General features: G+C 39.5%; 1 protein-coding gene, 1 long non-coding RNA gene and 6 pseudogenes across 5 annotated transcripts; 7 read left to right on the top strand and 1 right to left on the bottom strand.

The window, feature by feature from the left end:
* Nucleotides 1-7157: 7157 nt before the first annotated feature.
* On the top strand, nt 7158-11093 carry LOC148418549 (uncharacterized). 4 transcript variants are annotated; one of them, XM_088424607.1, is made up of 6 exons: nt 7164-7292; nt 7892-8091; nt 8166-8328; nt 8403-8510; nt 9153-9204; nt 10274-11093. In XM_088424607.1, the coding sequence occupies exons 3-6, from the start codon at nt 8233-8235 to the stop codon at nt 10717-10719; spliced, it is 702 nt and encodes a 233-aa protein (XP_088280733.1). In that variant the 5' UTR covers nt 7164-7292; nt 7892-8091; nt 8166-8232; the 3' UTR covers nt 10720-11093. The 4 variants fall into 4 exon arrangements, with proteins under 4 accessions (XP_088280731.1, XP_088280733.1, XP_088280735.1 ...); XM_088424609.1 differs by lacking the exon at nt 7164-7292 and adding an exon at nt 7309-7792; XM_088424605.1 differs by lacking the exon at nt 7892-8091 and having other exon boundaries at nt 7158-7292; nt 8239-8328.
* LOC148418548 (uncharacterized) lies at nt 7290-17120 on the bottom strand. The gene is made up of 5 exons (XR_015866708.1): nt 13023-17120; nt 12431-12544; nt 12231-12350; nt 11200-11360; nt 7290-10715 (listed from the first exon to the last, which is right to left on the bottom strand). It is a non-coding gene; the product is annotated as an uncharacterized LOC148418548 (long non-coding RNA).
* A 3554-nt stretch (nt 17121-20674) lies between these two features.
* LOC148418547 (5S ribosomal RNA) lies at nt 20675-20793 on the top strand (annotated as a pseudogene).
* Nucleotides 20794-21224: 431 nt separating this feature from the next.
* LOC148418546 (5S ribosomal RNA) lies at nt 21225-21344 on the top strand (annotated as a pseudogene).
* A 114-nt stretch (nt 21345-21458) lies between these two features.
* LOC148418545 (5S ribosomal RNA) lies at nt 21459-21577 on the top strand (annotated as a pseudogene).
* A 310-nt stretch (nt 21578-21887) lies between these two features.
* On the top strand, nt 21888-22007 carry LOC148418544 (5S ribosomal RNA; annotated as a pseudogene).
* A 113-nt stretch (nt 22008-22120) lies between these two features.
* Nucleotides 22121-22239, top strand: LOC148418543 (5S ribosomal RNA; annotated as a pseudogene).
* A 113-nt stretch (nt 22240-22352) lies between these two features.
* Nucleotides 22353-22471, top strand: LOC148418542 (5S ribosomal RNA; annotated as a pseudogene).
* Nucleotides 22472-22500: the final 29 nt, after the last annotated feature.

Below are 22500 nucleotides of genomic sequence, written 5' to 3'. Positions count from 1 at the left end.
CACCTCTTGTAGGTTTTATAGGATGTACATGGTAAGAAAATGGTTGTTAAACACATTAAGTGACAACTTCACCTATATCAAGAATAGTAATGCTGAAGTTGTAACATTTTCTCTGTTTCAGTGTAAGAACTGTTATGTGGTAGCACAAAACTATTTTACCTCAAAGGTTCTTCGAGCAGTATGTGTGTGCTGTGTGATGACTTATGGCTCAAGTCTTTTTTGTGTTTGTGTCTGAAGAGTGGACAGACAATTTGAAACATGTAACTCATCAGGTGGTCAAGGAGTCAGCTGAAGCTTTTGGTGGCCTGGTGACCCCTATATTCTTGCTTTCACTCGTTTGCACAGCTTTATTTATACAAGTAGGAAGCCAGATGTTGCTTTGTCCAAGAAGTCAAACTAAATAAGCAAAATAACTATCAATGTTTACATAAACCATATTAACTGTAGTTCAGATTCATTTATACAAGAATTTTCCAATTAATGTTATCAATTATTTATTAATATAACTTAATTTGCAACATGCACTAGATTTTGTGAGATAATTTAAGAAATCCCCTTATTAACACACTTTATCATAATTGTGAGGAATGAATATTGATTTGGGTCAAATGTTCAATAAAAAGATGTTTGAAAATCAACGCTGATTTTCTTTCTTAGTGTACTTGAAGGAAAACTTTGGCGTGTGACTCTTTTGCTGCCAATTATCAATTGTTAAAAACAGCATTATAAAATAAAATGCTTTGCTGACTTCATTGCCTCCTTAGTACCCAATTTTAGACACAAAACACATTTATTACATTTGTAAAAATATATTACACTGGTTGAATTGATTGCTTTATTGAAGGGTCTTGAATACTTTCACAATTGAATGTAAAATAGAATGAAATGAACACAAGTACTGTGTATTTATTTTTGATCAATCACCCTCTGTTCTGTCCTTCCTTTAAGTTACAATGGCTTCTATCGAGATAGACAGCACAGCAAATTAGTGTGACTGATTTGGCTGTGTCAGTAGTACAGCTCTCACTCATTTATATTGTAAAACTGTAAATAAAATAAAATGAACCAAACATAATTCAGGCACATCCCATTTGCAAAAATGATATATCTTCTGAAATGTGCTCAAATTGCATAGTTTAAATCAAATTATTGAATCACAAATTGTATTTCTTTCAATACAAAATGTTAATTAGAGGCAAAACATTTGCATATGGTAACATTTACCAAAAGGAAATACCTAGCACAAACGAAAATGGTATGGAGCTTAACACATTAAAGGCAACACTTTATAAAATTCTGAAGATAAAAACTAACATTAGATAGCATGTTATCAACAGTCACAAGTTGGACCAACAAATGAGTAATATTGAGCAGATACCAATATGTCCAAAATTACTCGTTCCAAAAAAGAAAACACAACTCACAGACACTCGTGGGCCAGATCTCACAAAGAAAAGGAACAACTCGTACGCACCGACAGCAACTGCTCCCAACTGAAGCCCATCCTTCCCCACCACAAAATGCACTTTCAACAGTGGCCAGAGGCGACGCCAAAAACCAAATAAGGCACAAATTTGTTACTTTACAAGATAAACTAAATCAGTTCCAAACCACCAAAATGATTTCTGTCATGGCAAATGACCCAGACAAGCAGGAAGTGAACCCTGGAACACTCAGAAAACGGCCTGGGGTAGAAAAAAAACGGTTTTATTGACAAAAAGCCTGCAATGCGTGAAGTAACAATGGAAATTCTTCAAAGTACAACGCAAAGGTGAAAACGAGGTTTAAAAGTACAAATAAAAGAGACAATGCAAAAAAACCATGTAATTCGCAAGACTCCGGGGCGGAACCAGCAGGAGGCCATCGCCAAGAAATACAAAGTTCCAACATAAAAACGTTATCAGAAAAACTGCTAGGACTAGGTAGCAAAAAATAGCAACAGAAATTCTTAGGCAGTAACGATATGGTTCGAGGAAACGAGGAACAGAAAACCGGTATACTGATATCGTCCCCTGACAGCAACGCGCTTTAGATGTGAGTCAGGTGGCTCCGCCCCCTAATCTGCAAGCATAGACACATGATGAAGTTTACGGGATGTGACAATTTCACAGACCCCCTGCAGTCAGGCCATTGACCCCACTTTGAGAACCACTGTCTTAAAGAATAAATTAGGCATTTTTTATGATCTCTCTCTAAATCACTATGAAGGTGGTGAGTGCTGACCAATTTATTTCCTGTGTTGGCAATTAGAAAGCCTCAAACCAAATGTCAAGAATATTTTATATGATAGGTTGTCTACACATTTCTTCAGATTTTACGGTCCGTTGAATTCAAAAATAAACTCAGTTGTCTAGCCAAGCAGGTGTGTTTTCAGGGAAGAAATACTGCAGAAGATGCTCGGCTGCAGTAGTTGCCCAGTAGCACCGCTGAATGTTTGGACATTTTTTTATCCTGTCTTGCAAAGCAGACTGAAGTTGTATGATGATTGTTTGCACATCTATAGATTGAAGCAGAAATCGTTTTTGATCGAATCGAATCATTTTGAATCGGAGACCCCCAATATCAGAATTGGATTGATTGCGAGACAGTCAAAGATTCCCACCCCTAGTTTTTTTTTTAAATCAAGGAGTAGTATTTTGACATGAAAATGTTAATCATTGTCCATTTACTCTTTTATTCTGCAAAACTTGACCAGTTCAAAACATTTTTTACACATCTGCCATGTTTGCGTTGATCTTGCAGGTCACGTTTTCTCGTTTTTACCTGAGATATTTTTGTTGTGAGATTTCAACTGCAGGATCTCGTTATAGAAAAAAAAGCCTCCTATAAGTGCTATATTTAAGCCCGAAACAACATAAAATCGGCAATTTTGTTCGTATCAGTGAAAAGTCATGTACGGTAAAACATAATCAGGTAATAATGAGCCAGAAAGTAAAAAGCGAAAATAAAACACTTCCGAAAATCAAGAAGAGGAGCAAAAGTTGACATGTTGAAGCGAAGTGGACTTTTGTACCAAACGGACTGTTGTATCAGTGGTTGCGATAAAGAAGATGACGATGGCAGCTACATGTACGTTCAATCTATTATTTTATTTTAATACATTTTATTGTGACATTTGTTAATATCTATGGTTGGTTTTCACTCGCGTCTTGTAAATACAGTTTGAAGCTTAAATTTTGTCCTTTTTACTGTGCGATTTTTGGGACTCCAAACATCACGTTGGGACCCCTAGTTTTTTTGCATTCCGAGCCAACAGTTTTCAGAGATAAAATAAGCACTGTTTTTTTACCCATAATTCCTCAGTTAATTGTACTTTGTAACCTTCTGTCTTCGCCATTCTTCATCCGACTCCCACCGTTCCAACTTTAATCAAATTCCCCGATGCCCGCCATTCCATTTTTCCCCACAAGTCAAAAATTACACACAATTCCACTTATTCAGTTTTTCCCTTTTATCTTTGCCATTCTTCATCCGATTCCAACCGTTCCAACTTTAATCGTTTACCCCAATTCCTGCCATTCCATGGTGGTATCCATTTTCCTCTTCCAAGAATTCAAAAATTACCCACAAATCCACTTTTTCAGTCTTTCTCTTCTATCTTTGCCATTCTTCATCCGATTCTGACCGTTCCGACTTTAATCGATTCCCCCGATGCCCGCCATTCCATTTTTACCCACAATTCAAAATTTACCCACAATTCCAATTTTTCAGTTTTTCCATTCTATCTTTGCCATTCTTCTTCCGATTCCGACCGTTCCAACTTCAACTGATTCCTCCAATTCCCACCATTCCATGGTGGTATCCATTTTCCTCTTCCCAGAATTCAAAATTCACCCACAATTCCACTTCTTCAGTTTTTCCCTTCTATCTTTGCCATTCAACACCTTTGCCTTCAGAGGTTACACCTTCACACACAATTTCTTCAGAAATCTCAATTATTCTAGTTGTATACATGTAATTGTATATATGTATTCTAGATGTATACAATTTACTGTAAAATTTGAAAATCTCTTTTGAAATTAAATCTGGATTAATACATTCTTGGTCATCTATCAGTAAGGTTCATTAGCATTCCGTTCTTGTCTCTTTTTCTCCAATCTACAAAAATATGCTGAGCTCCTCTCGCCGTCTTCGACCCATTTTGCCCTTGATCGGATGTATGCTCCTTTAGCTTTAGAAATGTAGATATTATCTAACGAAGATTGCAAAAGTAAAAGTTTTTGTCTGTTATCATTACTGATCGAAGTTGTACTGCAAATTCTATTAATGTCTTTGATGACGTCAAGCTGCATGGCTTTACTCTTTTTACCAAGCGATTTACTCCTTGAGATAGAAATCTGACGTACTTTATACTTCAAATATTCCCATTTTCCACTATAAGATTCAATGCTAGTGTCAGATATCACATTGCGAATCATATCGATTACTTCCTGGCAGAAAGGTTCATTTTCCACTAAACATGAATTACATTTCCAATACCCCTTTTAAAAACCCGTAAGTGATGACCTAAAGGTGAGCTGAACCATCTGTCAAAGGTGCTGCCGACATGGAAGCCTTGGATTCAATCCCCTGGCTAACATCGGATACCAACCAGATATCAATTCTGGATTTACTTGATCCATTAGGTTTGTAGCACGTAAACGTTTGAGAGTCTGGATTATCTATTTCATTTTTGCAAAATAGGAGAATCGATTTTCTTTTAACAGAATCTCATACACCCCTAACATTAAGAGAAATAAAGGAAAGGTTAGAAGTGAAAAAGGGCATACAGAATTGAGAAATAGAAATCTAACAAGAAATAAGTATGTTGTTTACGAACTTGTGCAGAGCAGTATAGCCCGTCTAATATTCAAGCAGTATAAAGAAAGTACCTTTTCCTCTTTCGTAATAATATTTTCCCAAGTATTAATTGACTGTGTAAACGTGTGCATGAGTAAAACAATGTAAAGAGTGACCATGTAAACATGTGCATGAATAAAACAAAATTGCTACACAACCCTATGTAATAAGAAGAATACTGTGAGCAAAGTGCAAATTCGGGTACTGTGCAAGCTAAACTAAAATCCAACTTTCATAATTAACTCTGTTTTTGCTTTTTGTTTCCTTTTCCTTTTTCCAGAAACTTGAACATTCTCTAAAATAATGCAATGTGGAACATATTCTTGCTGAAGCAAATGGTATCAAAACACATATTTAAAAAAAACATCAACTATTAAATTAGACACCTAAATTCCAATACAAAAACTCTTGTGTATAAAATGGTCCTCAAATAACCTGCACAGTGTTCAAATGAATTCACCACAAAAAGGTGCAACTACCTGGGAGAAAAGAGAGCGCACATACCCTGTAGCATTTTGTAGAACTTTAGTCTATTGCAACCCTGATGCCATTAATGTAGCCCACATGACCTCTGAAATATACATTCTTCCCTGTCGCCCTGGTTTGTTCCATCTTTGGCCATGCAGCAGCCCGGACCACCAGGTCAGCTTTGCAGAAATCTTGCTTGAAATGGATTCCCATGTCCTTGCAGACTTGACAGTTCTTAGACAGCTTCCAGACGCTATCCCTGTAGTGCCTCATTGAGAATTGCATGATGATTTGACGGTGTTTCCCCTCCTTTTTTCTTCCAAGGCGATGAACGGACTCAACTACTGTCTCCATCAAGGGGGCCCACTGTGGTGCAATCTTGGACAGGACCTCCACGCTAATATCTCGGAGGCGTTTGTCATCCTTTTCTTTCAGCCCATGTATCTTAAGATTCCATCTTCTCTTATACCGTTCTCATTCCAACGCTCGATCTTTCAGGTACTCATTTTCTTTGATGAGACGTGGCATAACTTCTTGTACGGTTTGAATAGTTTCTTTGCACTCTTTAATTTCAGCTGCATTTATTTCAACAGCTCTGGAAATGTTGGCCACCATGACGGAGTTTTCTTTTAACTGAACCCCAAAGATATCCATCTTATCTGTCAACTTTTCTATGGCCTTAAGAAGAGCTTCATTTGATACAGCAGACGACTCTTGGAGATGTTTTGACTTAGCAAGCAGTTGGTGACTTTTGGTCGGGGTACCGGGAGGTTCTTTTCTTTTCCCTGCACCCGTGGCGGTACCCTCCATCTCAGAGTAATTGTGGTTTCTCAACTTGGTTTGCTCCGAGGCCGTAGTTTCCATTAGCTTAGCTTTAAGCTTTCCGGAGCGCATGTCGCCTCAAAAGATAATTTAAAATTCTCACTCTGCGATTCCCGATAAAGTAAATGTTTACACAAACACTCGCATCGAAATCAGTCCACTCCTGACTTTATACTGCAAACTTCCTTAGTATTTTTCGGGGCTTTGACGCGAGGACTTATAAACGTCGACTTGTCCCATCCGCCATCTCTCTTTTTTTCCGCCAAACCCAATTAGTTTCAGGCCGTAGGATAACGTAAACCCGCTGGCGGCTATCTTACGTTGCTTTTCGCCACCTCTCTTTAATTGCTTTGCATTTTAACATTGATATTTCCGGGTTTTTCTATATTTATTTACATTTCAATGGGAAAGTACAATAGCATGTGTCAAATTGAAGTCAGTTTCTTAATGTGAAATTCAAGTCTTGCTATTTACAAAAAGTAACTTCACTTGGGATGGAAAAAAAAACTACACAAGTCAGAGAGGAATAAAATTACATAGAGACCACAACGTAACTTTTATGGAACAAAAAATAAACTCTTGATATAAACCTGACAGTGGGTTTCACATTTGCTGATGCTCTGCCAACATTTTAGATTCAACATTTAACATTTATCGTAGGAATGTCCATGAACACACCAGTGTCTTATTCCCTACACTATTTGTACAATGCTGCTATGCTGATGTGTTTTTAGATGTCTGTTTTACATGTTTTAAACACTGCTGTGGTCTAACACACTTTGCCTAAGACAACACGTATCGTTTTATGTTCTGTTTTTATGTGTTTGGCTGACAAAATTGACGCATTTTCGCTCAAATTGGATGGTATTGCGGTCCATGGAGTCCGAAAGCTCAGCCGTTAAGTCAGAAATCTCAGCCGTTCGCTAGCCAGTCACGGTCGCTCTTTCATTAACGTCTGACCTCGTGACGTATTAAAGACGACCCGTCTCCTCACGCTGTGATTGGCTAATATCAATGTATATACAGTATTTTGATGTTGATGGTAGTTTAATATTAGTTACCCTCAAGTGCTTAGACCAGCGAGGATGGCAAACATCGACTGGGACAAACTTTTCCAAATTACTGACGCAGAGGCATACATGACGACAGACAATCAACACTTGGTACGGATATTTTTTTTTTTTCATCCGTTATAAGTTTATTATCCAAATGTGGCGAGGCGAAGAAACCACACGTTGCTGTGCTCGTGGAGATCCAAAACAGCAAAGACAAAGCCAACAGGTTCAAAGCATCAAAGGATCATAGCATCATGCCTACTGGGTCCTAGTGTCCGCCATTCAAATATAAATAACTTTATTGCACTTTCGGAAACTTCTCGAAACATGCATGGGAGCATTCATCTCCAGAAAGTCTCCATCAAATCGACGTTTGGAGAGAAACAAAAATTAGTTTAGAAATTGTTAAAAAAGTTTCGGACTTTTATTTTTTTTAAGTTTTTAGAAAATACTTTGTGTACTTTTGTGTCTCTTGCATCCTCTCGCGAAGATGAATGACGATCCGGAATCTGGTTTAATGTTCATTTTTAAAAGTGCAATAAGTAATCACAGTTATGTGAACGACGTATAACGCATAAATAAACCTACACGGGTGATTTTTGTGGAAGGTATGAAAAATCAGTCATTCAAAGTCGAGTTATTTCAAAATTATAGTTAGACATTATTGCTCATAAAAAGTACGTTACTAACTTGTTTTAACTTTGCAGTTTAGCGGTGCACCTGTTGAGCAGAACCAACTTCCCGTCCGAGTGACGCAAGTACCGCACCAAAAAAAAAAAAAAAAAAAAAAAAAAACGTAGTCAATCTCATTTTTTGATTTGTGTGCTTCGAAGTGCGTAGAGTTGGACAACTTTCGTACGAGTTTCCGCCTGGGACTGATTTCCCTCCTCCACTACCGACTTCATCGGTAACGCCATAATTGCCACAATTTAACGTGCAGACTAGGCACACTTTTGATTTTTTTTTCTGTTGCCTCAATAGGAAAAAGCGGATCGTCAATAACTCCAGGCCTTGTATCCAAAAGCCACCTAACGCCTTCATTGTTTTTATGAAGGAGCAGCGGCCTTTCGTGCGAGCCCAAATTTCGTCAGGAGGCCAATGTCCCAAAGACAGCGCCTCCGTGAACAAGATCCTGGGGCAGATTGTGAGTGTTTGTGCTCTGCACATCCTCTTGGTGTGGAGCTTGCATGTGTGTACGCTTACACTTTACGTCCACAGTGGAAGTCACTGCCAGCGAATGAGAAGGAGAGATATTTCGAAGAATCCCAGCGTCTCAGCCGCCTGCACGCCAAAATGTACCCGGACTGCTCCTGTAGCAAGAACTACGTGAGTCAATTAGTTACAATAACAGTGAAATAAGTCAATAATTACGGAAAGGAATGTTTGTATTTTTCACCATTCATTCCCGTTGCGAGTTTGGACATTTCACATGAAAAGCGTTGCATTTCAGATTCACAGATGTTTGATATTTCCACCAATAAATGTTCCTGTTTTTTAATAGTTTAAATTGTCATTCCGTTGCAGAATCCCAACTTCTAGCACATTCATCTCACATTGGGAAAACTTTGTTTTCACCATCACGTTAGCTTTAAAAATTCCATTTTTTTAAAGTCACCCCGGCCATCTTTATCATGTATGTAGATACACGCAAGATTTTCTCTCCCGCGGTAATCTTGACAGGGTTTATTATGTACATCACACATTATCCACCCCCAGGTGGCGGTAATCATGGTCAATTTATTAGGTACACCCTAGATTCTATGATATTCAAATCAAATCAAATCAAATTTTATTAGTATAGCCCTAAACCACCGAAGTCTCAAAGGGCTTCACAGATGAAAAGAGGTCATGTGGAGACCTCCTTTGATCCATCATCTTTTCCACGCAAGTTCTCCAGAAGGCATTTTCTCGTTTTTTATAATGTTGTTTTATTGCGCACTAATGATCTTTTTGTCGTGTCTTGTGCAGGGCAGAAAGAGAGAGTGGGTCAGTGCAGCCAAGCGTTCAAACGGTCCAACCAGTGAGTACTCGATATTTGACTTATTTCACATTTTTTAGCAGTAAAAAGTAGTTTTTTTTCCCCATCTGTAATTCATTTGATATGATTTTATCCTCGTGTACAATTAATACTGTTAAAACAGTTTGACCTCGCTGTCACTAAAACAAAATCACGAGGAGGGGTGAATTAAGCAATCACGTCAGTTCCAATGACGTCAAATCCAATCGACAGCAGAGGGCAGTCTCGAGCAAACTCGCTACCACCTTTTGGCTTTGATGTCACCGTTCACCGCCTCCCTTGTTGAAACGCTCATTGATGCCAGTGGCATTGAATGAGTTAAAGCGTGAATGTCTTGACGACTAACAGTTAATACCTCTGAACAGAGATATCAAAACGACTCAACTATTCAACAACTAATTGATTAGCAAGTTAATTTACAATGATTTAAATATCAACTCACCGTTTAGAGCCATCAACTTCAAATTACGGCTGTTCTATACCACTTTTTCCCCCCATACATATACCAGAACAAGTAGTATCAGCCCCTTAGTCTTTATTTTTGCAAAAAATGTTTTTAAGCATTAGGCTAAATGAGGTTCTGTAAATGGCTGGTAATATATAATGATGTACAAAAATCATCATTACATGAGGTCATTTTGCGCTAAGTAATTGAGTACTTTGGGTAATTAAAGTGATGACCTGATACAAAAGTAATCAATTAGCATAGAGATGGTTAGTACTATACTGTAAGTACTTGATTACTTGAGTTACTAAAGTATTTGATTACTATAGCACATACATTGTTTAATAACAACAATTTTGGAATTTTCTTTTGCCAAACACTTGGAAACTTGTGAATGTCTCAAAGCTTAAAAAATGTAAAATATGCCTTTAGGATAGACATAAATCCTTCCCCAAAAACGACACATCCTTTTAAAAACTTCCCTATCCCGAGCTTGCGTTTTCATTCCAATGTCATGAAACGAACCACACTTTTTGCATCCCTCTCATTTATCATTTCAGGTTTGTCAAAAAAAGTTTTTGTAATACACTCGTGAATTGAAAGGATAGCAGCTGTTTGGGTTTGCAGTGTTGGCACCTGAGGTCCCCGTGCAGACCGACCCTCCGTGCATGTGCACTTTGGATCCAGTACCCCAAGCAGACCTGGTCTCCACCCAATTGAAGGAAGTCATGGACTGCGCCGAGGCATTCTTGTCCTCCTCGCCGCAAGCCGGATCCGAGGAGGACCGGATCTCCAGCTTGTTAAAGGAGCTGGAACCCCTCGAGCTGGAACGGGACGAGGCGTCCGCCCCCTCTTCGTCCTCGTCCGCCGGCGTCCCGCTTGAGGAGGAGGAAGCCCTGACCTCCGCGTTATTTAAGGAACAGGAAGCCACGGAAGCGGCCGAGGCGTTCAAACGCCACCCCCCGTCGGACTTTTGCAGCCTACGAGATGAGGACCGGAGCTCCATCCTTATTAAGGAGTTGGATCCCCTGGAGACATCCACTGTCTCCTTTTCATCCTTCTGGTCCACCTAAGACGTGGAGTGGACCTAATGTCACCTCATTTCTAATGTCAATATTTTTACATCAATTCAAGCCATGGCAGTTTTAAACTGTTTAGCTAAGTCCTACGACTCCGTTTATGAAAGTGTAAAATAAAACAAGTTCATATTATTTAGTGAGGAGAAAAAAGCGTCACAAAGCACTTTTTTACTCCTCTAGATGGTGCTATTGGTTTAAATGCTAGTTCAGTGGAAACGATTACATTTCCACCGCATCGTTAAATCTGAAGTGCCATCTAGAACACTAAGAAAAAAAATCTCAAGTACTTCATAAAGCTTCACTTGTCCATCTGTTATTTTTGTTCTATCCTGCAATTCATCTAATTAAAGGTCATATACGCAATTCAACATCATTCTGCAATTTTTTCCACAAACTGTAATTATTCACGCTGTTGCACAAGCATCTCGAAGTGTGTCATTTGAGCCACGCAGCGCAAATCAGCGCGAGACGTACCCGTGGACGTCCCGGACGAACTTCTCCAGTCGCCACGCGGACGCCGTTGCCTCAAAGCGTACGCGCCGATGTCCACGTACGGCTCCTCCTCTTACCCTTTGGGGTGGACCATCCCCCTCCCGGGGGGGCGGGAGAAACGGGCAGAGCCAGAGTGGGTAAACCTGAACACATGGAGGAAAATAATTCGAATAAATCTATTTATTCATTTCTGTATATACAGTAGCTATTTATTTGATCCGTGGTAAGCAGAGCCCATTTTGTTGTTGTTTTTTTAACGATGAAAATCGGTCATTACAAAAAGCAAATATTAGCAGATGTTTTTGTGCTACGGCATGAAGTGATGATTTGGCGTCGTCTTATGGCGCGAAACTGTTTGGGTGAGTTTATGAGCTTCGTTGAACAAAAAAGGGAGTTTTGATACCATCTCGTAGTGTCTTGACGCCAAGCAATCACGTCGATGTGGATTGAGAAACTTCATTAAGACAAAAGTGGTGCTTTGTCACTACGTTGTGTACAGATGTTCGATACCATTTTTTTTTCACATCTATACCCGTACGAGTACTTAACTCTTGAGCAGCCACCGATACTGCTACCAAATACCGATAACACTAGTACTTTTGAAACAAAAAATCCCCCTCTCCAAAAAATGACAGAATTTGGAAGGCCTAATATATTCCATTGTATTCCTTAAAAGTTCATGTAACGTTTGATGGATACTTTTTGATTTTGGTAGTCCACAAACGCAATTCTAATCACGAGTTTGCGCTTAGACTAATGTAGAAAATGTTATTTTTGGGGGACTTGCCTTTATTTGCATGTAAATATGGCAGCTTATAGGCCACGGATTGCAGTCCTTTGCAGATTGACACAAAATTCAAGTATATTTCATATTTGACAATGAGACTTGCTACTGATCTCCACTGTTTTCATCTTAAAAAGTCCGCTTCTTACTAAAACAATCAAACACGTTACCTTGTGTTTTTCTGTTTATTCCTCGATTCAGGGTGACGCAGATTGTATATATGACTCACACTTATGGTTGAGATCCTGCAAGTTTCGACGGATGTTGATGCTGATGTCTTTCATCTCCATGTATTTCAGACCAGTTACTTTGTTCATATTCTCTAACGGACGATAATCTTGGCAAGTGGCTGAGAAAAGAGGTCACGAAAAAATAAAGGCAGCCGTGGTTGAAAAATGTAACGAGTAAATGAATACGTTTTAGCAAGACCTGTGAGTTTTTGAAGAGAAACGACCATCTTTTCAAACATGTCAGTGCGCAACGCGTTGATGTCAGGCTCCGTGGGCTCCACGGCTTCTTCTGCTGTTTCCACACCACCATCACCTCGAGTAAGCAAAAGGAATTTGGAGGAAACAACAACAAAAAAAAAGCTCCAAACAAGAATCTGTATTTAAGCCATGAGTATTTCATCGAGAACCGCAGCAGTCACTAAAATGAATAATTGACAAAGGCTGTCATTTTCCTGCACAGAACCACTTATTTTATACATCGGGAGGAAATAAAGGACAAGAGACTCATTCTTACCACTTCCTTACTGTCCAACTATTTAGACCTAAACTGGAAGCAAATAACTTCCTTCAACTTTCTCCGGGAATAAAGTTTGCACCTGAACTAGCAGAGTTGCCAATCATTATCATCAGTTGGGTAATTGGGAATTGAAATAACACGGGTAGAACATTACGCATAAATATCTAGAGTTTATTCATTTACCAGCGCACGTCACGGGGGAAAACGAATGCTTCAATTGTTATTAGCTATTAGCATTAGCACGCTACGGAAACTGGAACAGTTTTTCACTTACTGTTCGTGTCGGGTCTTTTAACAACGGCCACTGGTTTTTCCTTCATATCCTCTGCAGCTTCCCCGTGGCTCGGAAAATCTGCAATGGCGTTCGGAGGAGCGGATATGGCCCAACTTGCCCAAGTGTCCATAAAATAAAAACATAGATTGCTACAAATTAGAGAGCATCGCCCAACACCCCCACTTGTTCTCAATAACAAGCTCTTAAACCCTCCTCCTTTTTTTTTTTTTTGTTTGTTAATACATCACTCTCCAAAAATAAGTCCAGCAAACTTCATGAACTTCAATTTAGTAGCAGGCTTCGTCATTACATCTGCAACCATATCCTCAGTTGGACAATACATGAACATAACATATCCCTCCATCACTGTAGTCCTAATGAAGTGGTACTTTATATCAATATGTTTACATCTCTGTCTGCTGACAGGATTCGTTGCCTCATTTTACCGGCTCTGTGCTTCATCCTCAAATCATCCTCATCATCAGACGCAACATTAGTCTGAGTTTGCTGCTCAACACCACTTTTGGGAAAAAATGTGACCAATCTGTTTTTCTGGACTTTACCACTATCAGGAAAATGGACAATGTACGCAGGACTGGTTTTGTCGTAACCAATGAAAATACATTTCTCACTCCTTGGGTAGAGCTTTCTCTCGTCTCGTCTATAGGCAAAAGACTCAGACCCGAACTTTTTCATTGTAGACAGGTTGGTCATCTCCCTGCCAGTGCCTCTACTGGTGTCACCTTTGTGCGTTTGTTAAAACATCTATTCCTAATTATAGCCACCATCTGGACAGCATAAGGCCACAAACCTTTTGGTAATCCAGACTCCAGTAACATGCATCTTGCCATATCAAAAAGCGTGGGCAAATTTCGCTCAGCCGTTCCATTTTGATGTGGGGAATACAGTGCTGAAGACTCATGCCGAATACAATTTTTAACCATTAAAGTTCTGAAATTGCTTGCAGTGTATTCGGTTGCATGGTCAGATCTGATACGTTTGATTTTAGCATAAGGGGCTGTGTCTGCAATAAACTTCTCAGTTGCTTGTACTGTGTCACTCTTCTGTTTAAGGAAATAAACCAACGCTGCACTGGAAAAACCATCAGTAAAAGACAAAACGTACTTATACCCCTCTTTTGACTCTGGGTTTATTGGTCCTGCCAAATCTGTGTGTACCAGTTCGAATGGTTTAGTCGCTCTCCTATCACACTCTCTATTTCTGTTTGTGTGATATGAATCACAAATGGCTTCAACGATTCCGGGAGCCCCTTCAAGACCATTGCTACCGACAGCCCGTCACTTAAAGTCTCTCCTGCGTTTCTTGACGCTGTGATGGCAGTCTCTGCGCGAATCGCATAGTCAGTCACACTCTCACTACTTGATTTCTGGAGCGAGGCGAGCTCTGTATACAGGCTGATCATTCTTGGCTTTCCTTTACCTGCATAATAGTTTCTCAAAATTTGGAGTGCTGCACGGCCATCATCTTGTGCCTCTCGCATCACCAGTGACAAGCTTTTGTCATCCAAGAACTGTATCAGCTATTTTTCTCGTACTCTAACGGCGCGTCGTCATCGTCACTTGTGGGTGGTCCTAAAAGTGTTTCTTTCAGGCCCTGCAGACAAAGGTAACCAAGGAACTTTGTCTCCCATAATTCATCATTATTTTCATCCCCGTCGAATGCTAGTCGGGACCAGTGGCTCCTACTCAGTTCTGCCGATTGACGACTCACGATGCCACAACAGTGTTAAAAAAACAACACTTGTAATAATTGGAATCATCACCCTGGGCCCATAACCTGTGGACATAGTTAATATTAATCTGCAAACTGTTCAAATTATAGGCGTCGAGACGAGGGAAAAGTAACAAAATACACTTGGAGACTTGACTTCTCTTCCACACCATTGGAGACAACTGCCCGCAACTCCCTGGGGTTTTTATTAGACACACCCACACGCAGGTGGTTTACATCAGCATGACGACATTGCATGATTACCTAAAACATTTAAACAAAAATAACTTGCCCAAGTGTCCATAAAATAAAAACATACAGTAGATTGCTACATATTGGAGGGCATTACTCAACACCCAAGGCAGCCATTTTGTGTCTAGTGTTTTGACTGCCCCCAACATCTGTCATCTGAGCGGGGGACACGTGATTTCCGCCCGCCAACCAGAGCCACTTCCGCTACCAAAACGCACCGCCAAACCCACTTAGTTTCAGGCCGTAGGATAACGTAAACCCGCTGGCGGCCATCTTACGTTGCCATTCGCCACCTCTCTTTAATTGCTTTGCATTTTAACATTGATATTTCCGTTTATTTATTTATTTATTTACATTTGAATGGCAAAATACAATAGCTTGTGTCAAATTGAAGTCAGTTTCTTCATGTGAAATTCAAGTCTTGCTATTTACAAAAAGTAACTTCACATGGGATGGGGAAAAAAAAAACTACACAAGTCAGTGAGGAATAAAATTACATACAGACCACAACGTAATTTTTATGGAACAAAAAATAAACTCTTGATATCAACGTGACGGTGGGTTTCACATTTGCTGATGCTCTGCCAACATTTTAGATTCAACATTTAACATTTATCGTAGGAATGTCCACGAACACGCCAGTGTCTTATTCCCTACACTAATTGTACAATGCTGCTATGCTGATGTGTTTTTAGATGTCTGTTTTACGTATGTTTTAAACACTTCTGTGGTCTAACACACTTTGCCTAAGACAAATTTCCACCTGGGGAAGCCCCCCACTCTTCCCCGGGGGGCTTCCAAATGGTGGCGATCCATGCACCAAGATGGCCACTGAAGATACACGTATCGTTTTATGTTCTGTTTTTATGTGTTTGGCTGACAAAATTGACGCATTTTCGCTCAAATTGGACGGTATTGCGGTCCATGGAGTCCGAAAGCTCAGCCGTTAAGTCAGAAATCTCAGCCGTTCGCTAGCCAGTCACGGTCACTCTTTCATTAACGTCTGGCCTCGTGACGTATTAAAGACGACCCGTCTCCTCACGCTGTGATTGGCTAATATCAATGTATATACAGTATTTTGATGTTCATGGTAGTTTAATATTATTTACCCTCAAGTGCTTAGACCAACGAGGATGGCAAACATCGACTGGGACAAACTTTTCCAAATTACTGATGTAGAGGCATACATGACGACAGACAATCAACACCTGGTACGGATAATGTTTTTTTTTCATCCGTTATTAGTTTATTATCCAAACATAAATAACTTTATTGCACTTTCGAAACTTCCCGAAACATGCATGGGAGCATTCATCTCCAGAAAGTCTCCATCAAATGGACGTTTGGAGAGAAACAAAATTAGTTTAGAAATTGTTAAAAAAGTTTCTGACTTTTTTTTACATTTTTTTTTAAGTTTTTAGAAAATACATTGTGTACTTTTGTGTCTCTTGCATCCTCTCGCGAGGATGAATGACGATCCGGAATCTGGTTTAATGTTCATTTTTAAAAGTGCAATAAGTAATCACAGTTATGTGAACGACGTATAACGCATAAATAAACCTACACGGGTGATTTTTGTGGAAGGTATGAAAAATCAGTCATCCAAAGTCGAGTTATTTCAAAATTATAGTTAGACATTATTTGACACCTGTGTTTTAGAGTTAAAAAAAAGATCTTGTTTAATTTTCCTGCCTTTATCGGCGTTGTTAATAAAACAGCAACTGAACTTCTAAAAGGTTGTGGTCCAAATTTAGGAGGATTAAGGTAAGGATGGAGGGCAAGAAGCTGAACTTGGATTGCTCGCTTGTCTTCTGTGACAGGTCTGTGACTTCCTCTCCGGTGCAACTACTGCATGGATTGATCAACAGAAAGCTCCATATGCCACTCTTGGCAGTTCTTGGGTTGGCTATGATGACCAGCGCAGCTTTTGCTCCAAGGTATCAAAGCACCATTATTTGCATTCTGTAAGGCCTTTCATGCTGAGGAAGTTAGAACCCATCCTCTGCCTTTCGGGCAAATGGACAAATACCACGGTATCGAGATATTATATTATGCAATGATCACACTTCTTCATATTCATTGCCACACATAACAAGAGGAGGTATGGTAATATGAGGTGCCCATACCTCTGACAGTGCAAAAACACAAGGAAGTAATTTGCCTTTATTATATCACTGTTTTATTACAACAGCCAGAGTAGTGTCCGGTGTTTTAATATTTTAGCAGAAACATTGACACTCGTTTTCAAATAGTCATTTTGACATTCATCCTATTTTAGGTTGATTGGATGACAGGCATGAACCTGGGTGGCGCTCATGTGTGGACTCTTGACATGGATGACTTTGTTGGAAGCTTCTGTTCATCTGGCCCATATCCACTCATCAACCACCTCAGGATGTCAATGGGTGAATATTTTTCCTTGGATTGCTTCATGTTACGTTTTCCATATCAGATTTGTTCTCCCACAAAGTGTTCAAGCTGTCAACTCACAGAGACTGTTTTGAATGAGAGAGTTTCAAAAACATTTTTCACGTCTGACTCAACAGGATTCGGCCCTAAGCCTACCACAACTCCAGCTCCACCAGGGACCCCATTGCCACTTTCTGTCATGGCCGTCCTGATGGCCTGTACGAAAACCCTACTGACAGCACCACCTATTTCCAGTGCTTCATGGGAAACACCTACCTGCACCGCTGCCAGCCTGGTCTCATTTACTGGGACTCCTACAAGTGCTGCAACTGACCTTAATGCGAATGGTTCATTTAAAATATTTGAGAGAAAGTTTGCAATGGCAATAAACAAACAAAAAAAAACAGTGGCAGAATTTGTTATTGACTCATTATAATAAAAACCGGGGATCGGTTGCTCTATGCTGAGTTTCTCCCTCCATCTGTTGACATCCACGCGTGCCATGCCACTGCTCTAGCATTTTTGTCCTGAACGCAGAAGTCAAGCTGTCTTTTCTTATTTACAATGGGTCAAAGTCTGCCGAAACAAATGATCCACGCAGCCTCGTTGTTGACAACAAAGAGGCAATAAGTATGCGCTTGCGGAAAGCCCATTTGAAAGTGCAAGCGCTAAATCAGATGCATGCTATATCATATTAAAGGTATATAAAATATTTTTAAGCCGACATGACTCAATACTTACACGATATTACTTCTTTTTCATTCAAATAAATGCTATTCAAACACAGATATGTGGAAAATATTGGTCCAGTTTTGAGTTATGCGGGTATAAGTCGAAGCCCCCAATATGAGGGTTGAAAATGAGGGAAAAAAACATGACCTGTACACAGAGAAATATATATATATATATATATATATATATATATATATATATATATATATATATATATATATATATATATATATATATATATATATATATATATATATAATACAGTATAGAACTATATAACTAACACTTAAATACACTTTGTTTTCCTTCACTCAGAATATTTTCAAACTTGTTTGTTTGTTACGTTCAACTCGAATGCGACCTGGCCGTTCAGAATAAAATTACATGTAAAAAAATCGGACACGTATCGGACTGAGTGGCCTTTGTCACATTTTAAAAAAATTGGATCTGTGTCGTCCACATCTCCGTCAAACGTTTAGGAACAGGTCATATAGGGGCAAAAAAAAAAAAAAATCTAAATTGGCTCACCTTAGGCTGCAGTGTAAAACTAGACTTAGCGTGCGCTTTTTTTCTTTTGTGCCTCTTTTTATCTTGGGTGCTACTTTTTTCCTCTGTGTGCCTTTTTCTTGCAATGCTTCCTTTTACTTCCATGCTTCGTTTCTTCTTGCGTGTTCTTATGTTTTTTTCTTGCTTGCTCCTATTTTTGTGTGTACTTTTTTATTGCATCCTTTTTTTTGCGTGCTCCTTTTTCCTTGCATGTTTCTATCCTGTAAGGTGTTTTTTTTGTAATGACCATTTTTTGTTTACTTAGTTATTTCTTCGTGTGATTTGCACTTCAGAGCCACCATAATTATCTCTCTAAATTTACATCCCACTTCTGAGACTGCAACATTTTGTTGTAAGTTGTATCTAATTTTTAATATGTTTAGAAAGAGATTAACCAAGGCATGTGATTGGGGTCCAGTCGGCCAACTAGGATGAAGGGTTTTTTGGTGTTGGCGCCCCAACAAGCTTGCATTTTCAAATCCTTTTGTACTGGATGTTTTCTAAGAAACCATTTCTTAGACCAGGGGTTCTCAAACCTTTTGGAGTCAGCCCCTGTGAAGAGAACCATATTATTAGGTTGTTATCATTATGTGCTTATTTCTTGTCTAGAATAGTGTGCATTGCTATCCATCTATGCAGTCCTAGTTCATCTGGCCCCAGTCCTTAGATAAAGCTGTTGACGCAGGAAAGTGTAAGCTGGGACCTTGGCCCAGCTGTTGGTGGCGCCCAGCTGGCTCTTTTTGTTATGTCTTGTAATGTGCAATGCTTTGTTGAATGAAGAAAAAGCATGCGGGGACGCTTGAGCGACGAAAATGCTGCTGGCAACGCATGAGTATGTACGCCAAGCTTTTCCCTTTGCCTAGGCGGAGAAAAGTCCATCTTGGCTCGTCTGAGTTACTATTTTCCTGTTTAGCAGCAGGGCTTTTCTTAGTCTACTTTTAAAGATAACCCTGACAGCCCCCCTTTTAGAAAATACATTTTCCAAGGATCCCAATTGCAAATATTTGAAGAAACAAAGCAAAATAAATAAAAATAAGCCAAACAAAGGTGCCCTTTTTATTCATCAACAGATTCAATTAAAAATATATTTGTTACTTTTCAGGGATAGTGAAATTTAGAAAATAAAAACTGCAAATTGGACACTTTCTTATAACAAACCAGGTCATAGCAAACAGGTTGCTACCAATTATTTAGTCAAAAAAAGCATTATAAAATAAAATGCTGCTTAAGCTTCACTGGCTTTTGCTTCATTAGCAAGCAATTGTGGACAAAAAACACATTTTGACAAATTTAAAAATTATTAGAATTTTTAAAAAAACACTAAACACTATTTGAATTGATCGCTTTATATAAGAGTCATGAATACTTTCACAATTTGATATAAAATAAAATGAAATGAAAACAAATTCATAATTTTTATTAACAACCCAAATTATTTCACAGAGCCCCCACAATAAGGCCACTGACCTGCAATAAGGCCACTGACCTCCAGGGGTCTATATACCCCACTTTGAGAACCACTGTCTAAGCCAACTGGTGGACAGACCAATGAATAAAATTAACTAATTTTTACAAATTTCCCGGTATCCAACAAGGCCCTCCTCTGAAGTCATCACTAATTCAATTTCTTACTTTGTTTTTTTTCCTTGACTTTAACCTAAAAGTTGCCTCTGGCTTTTTCACCTTCATGTTTTCTTCCTCAGCTTCCTTAAAATGTCACTGTTGACTTTTCCTGCTCTCTTTACGTTAGCAAATTAACTTTGGCTTTTAGATAACACTCAGGTCAATATTAAGAGGAAGAAGAAGCAAGGTTGGACCTGGTAAGTACTTGGATAGGAGACCGCCTGGGAATAACAGGTGCTGTAAGCTTTAAAACATTTTCCAAATAGGACCACAGATATCTCTTACAAATTGTTTTGTTTTAAATGGTTCACACCCTTCTTTTGCCTCTTATAAAGCATGAATTTTTAACATTTGTAACCGGTTACGGCCATACTAACCTGAGAACGCCCGATCTCGTCCGATCTCGGAAGGTTAGCAAGGTCGGGCCTGATAAGTACTTGCATGGGAGACTGCCTGGGAACACCAGGTGCCGTAAGCTTTTACACATTTACCAAAAAGGACCAGAGATATCTCTTACAAATTGGTTTGTTTTAAATGGTTCACACCCTTATTTTGCCTGATTTTGCATACTACCCTGAGAACGCCCGATCTCGTCCGATCTTGGAAGCCTAGCAAGGTCGGGCCTGATTAGTACTTGGATGGGAGACCGCCTGGGAATACCAGGTGCTGTAAGCTTTTACACATTTTCCAAATAGGATCAGAAATATCTCTTACAAATTGGTTTGTGTTAAATGGTTCACACCCTACTTTTGCCTCTTATAAAGCAAGAATTTTTAGTTTTTGTTACAAAGCATGAAATTCTAATTTCCAAACAGTACCAGAGACAACTCTTACCAAATTGTTTGTTGTAACATGGTTCGCTTCCATCATTTCTCTCTTATAAAGCAAGAATTTTTAGTTCTTGTGACCGCTTACGGCCATACTACCCTGAGAACGCCCCATCTCGTCTGATCTCGGAACGCTTAGCAAGGCTGGGCCTGCTTAGTACTTGAATGGGAGACCGCCTTGGAATACCAGTTGCTGTAAGCTTCTACACATTTTCCAAACAGTACCAGAGACAACTCTTACAAAAATGTTTGTTGTAACATGGTTCGCTTCCATCTTTTGCCTCTTATAAAATAAGAATTTTTAATTCTTGTAACCGCTTACGGCCATACTACCCTGAGAACGCCCGATCTCGTCTGATCTCGGAAGCTTAGCAAGGTCTGGCCTGATTAGTACTTGGATGGGAGACTGCCTGGGAATACCAGGTGCTGTAAGCTTTTACACATTTACCAAAAAGGACCAGAGATATCTCTTACAAATTGGTTTGTTTTAAATGGTTCACACCCTTATTTTGCCTGATTTTGCATACTACCCTGAGAACGCCCGATCTCGTCCGATCTTGGAAGCCTAGCGAGGTCGGGCCTGATTAGTACTTGGATGGGAGACCGCCTGGGAATACAAGGTGCTGTAAGCTTTTACACATTTTCCAAATAGGACCAGAGATATCTCTTACAAATTCGTTTGTTTTAAATGGTTCACACCCTTCTTTTGCCTCTTATAACGCATGAATTTTTAGTTTTTGTAACCGCTTACGGCCACACTACCCTGACAACGCCCGATCTCGTCTGATCTCGGAAGCTTAGCAAGGTCGGGCCTGTTTAGTACTTGGACTCGGAGACCGCCTGGGAATACCAGGTGCTGTAAGCTTTTACACATTTTCCAAATAGGACCAGAGATATCTCTTACTAATTGGTTTGTTTTAAATGGTTCACACCCTTCTTTTGCCTCTTATAAAGCAAGACTTTTTAGTTTTTGTGACAGCTTACGGCCATACTACCCTGAGAATGCCCGATCTCGTCTGATCTCGGAAGCTTAGCAAGGTTGGGCCTGATTAGTACTTGGATGGGAGACCGCCTGGGAATAACAGGTGCTGTAAGCCTTTACACATTTTCCAAATAGGACCAGAGATATCTCTTACAAATTGGTTTGTTTTAAATGGTTCACACCCTTTTTTTGCCTCTTATAAAGCATGAATTTTTAGTTTGTGTGACAGCTTACGGCCATACTACCCTGAGAACGCCCGATCTCACCTGATCTCGGAAGCTTAGCAAGGTCGGGCCTGGTTAGTACTTGAATGGGGGACCGCCTGGGAATACCAGGTGCTGTAAGCCTTTACACATTTTCCAAATAGGACCAGAGA

The sequence above is a fragment of the Hippichthys cyanospilos genome, chromosome 9, assembly GCF_059441005.1.
Source record: "Hippichthys cyanospilos isolate Australia breed blue-spotted pipefish chromosome 9, RoL_Hcya_1.0, whole genome shotgun sequence".
Lineage (NCBI taxonomy): Eukaryota > Metazoa > Chordata > Actinopteri > Syngnathiformes > Syngnathidae > Hippichthys > Hippichthys cyanospilos.
The sequence above is the reverse complement of the archived record's forward strand: the minus strand, read 5'-3'. Positions and strand labels throughout refer to the sequence as shown.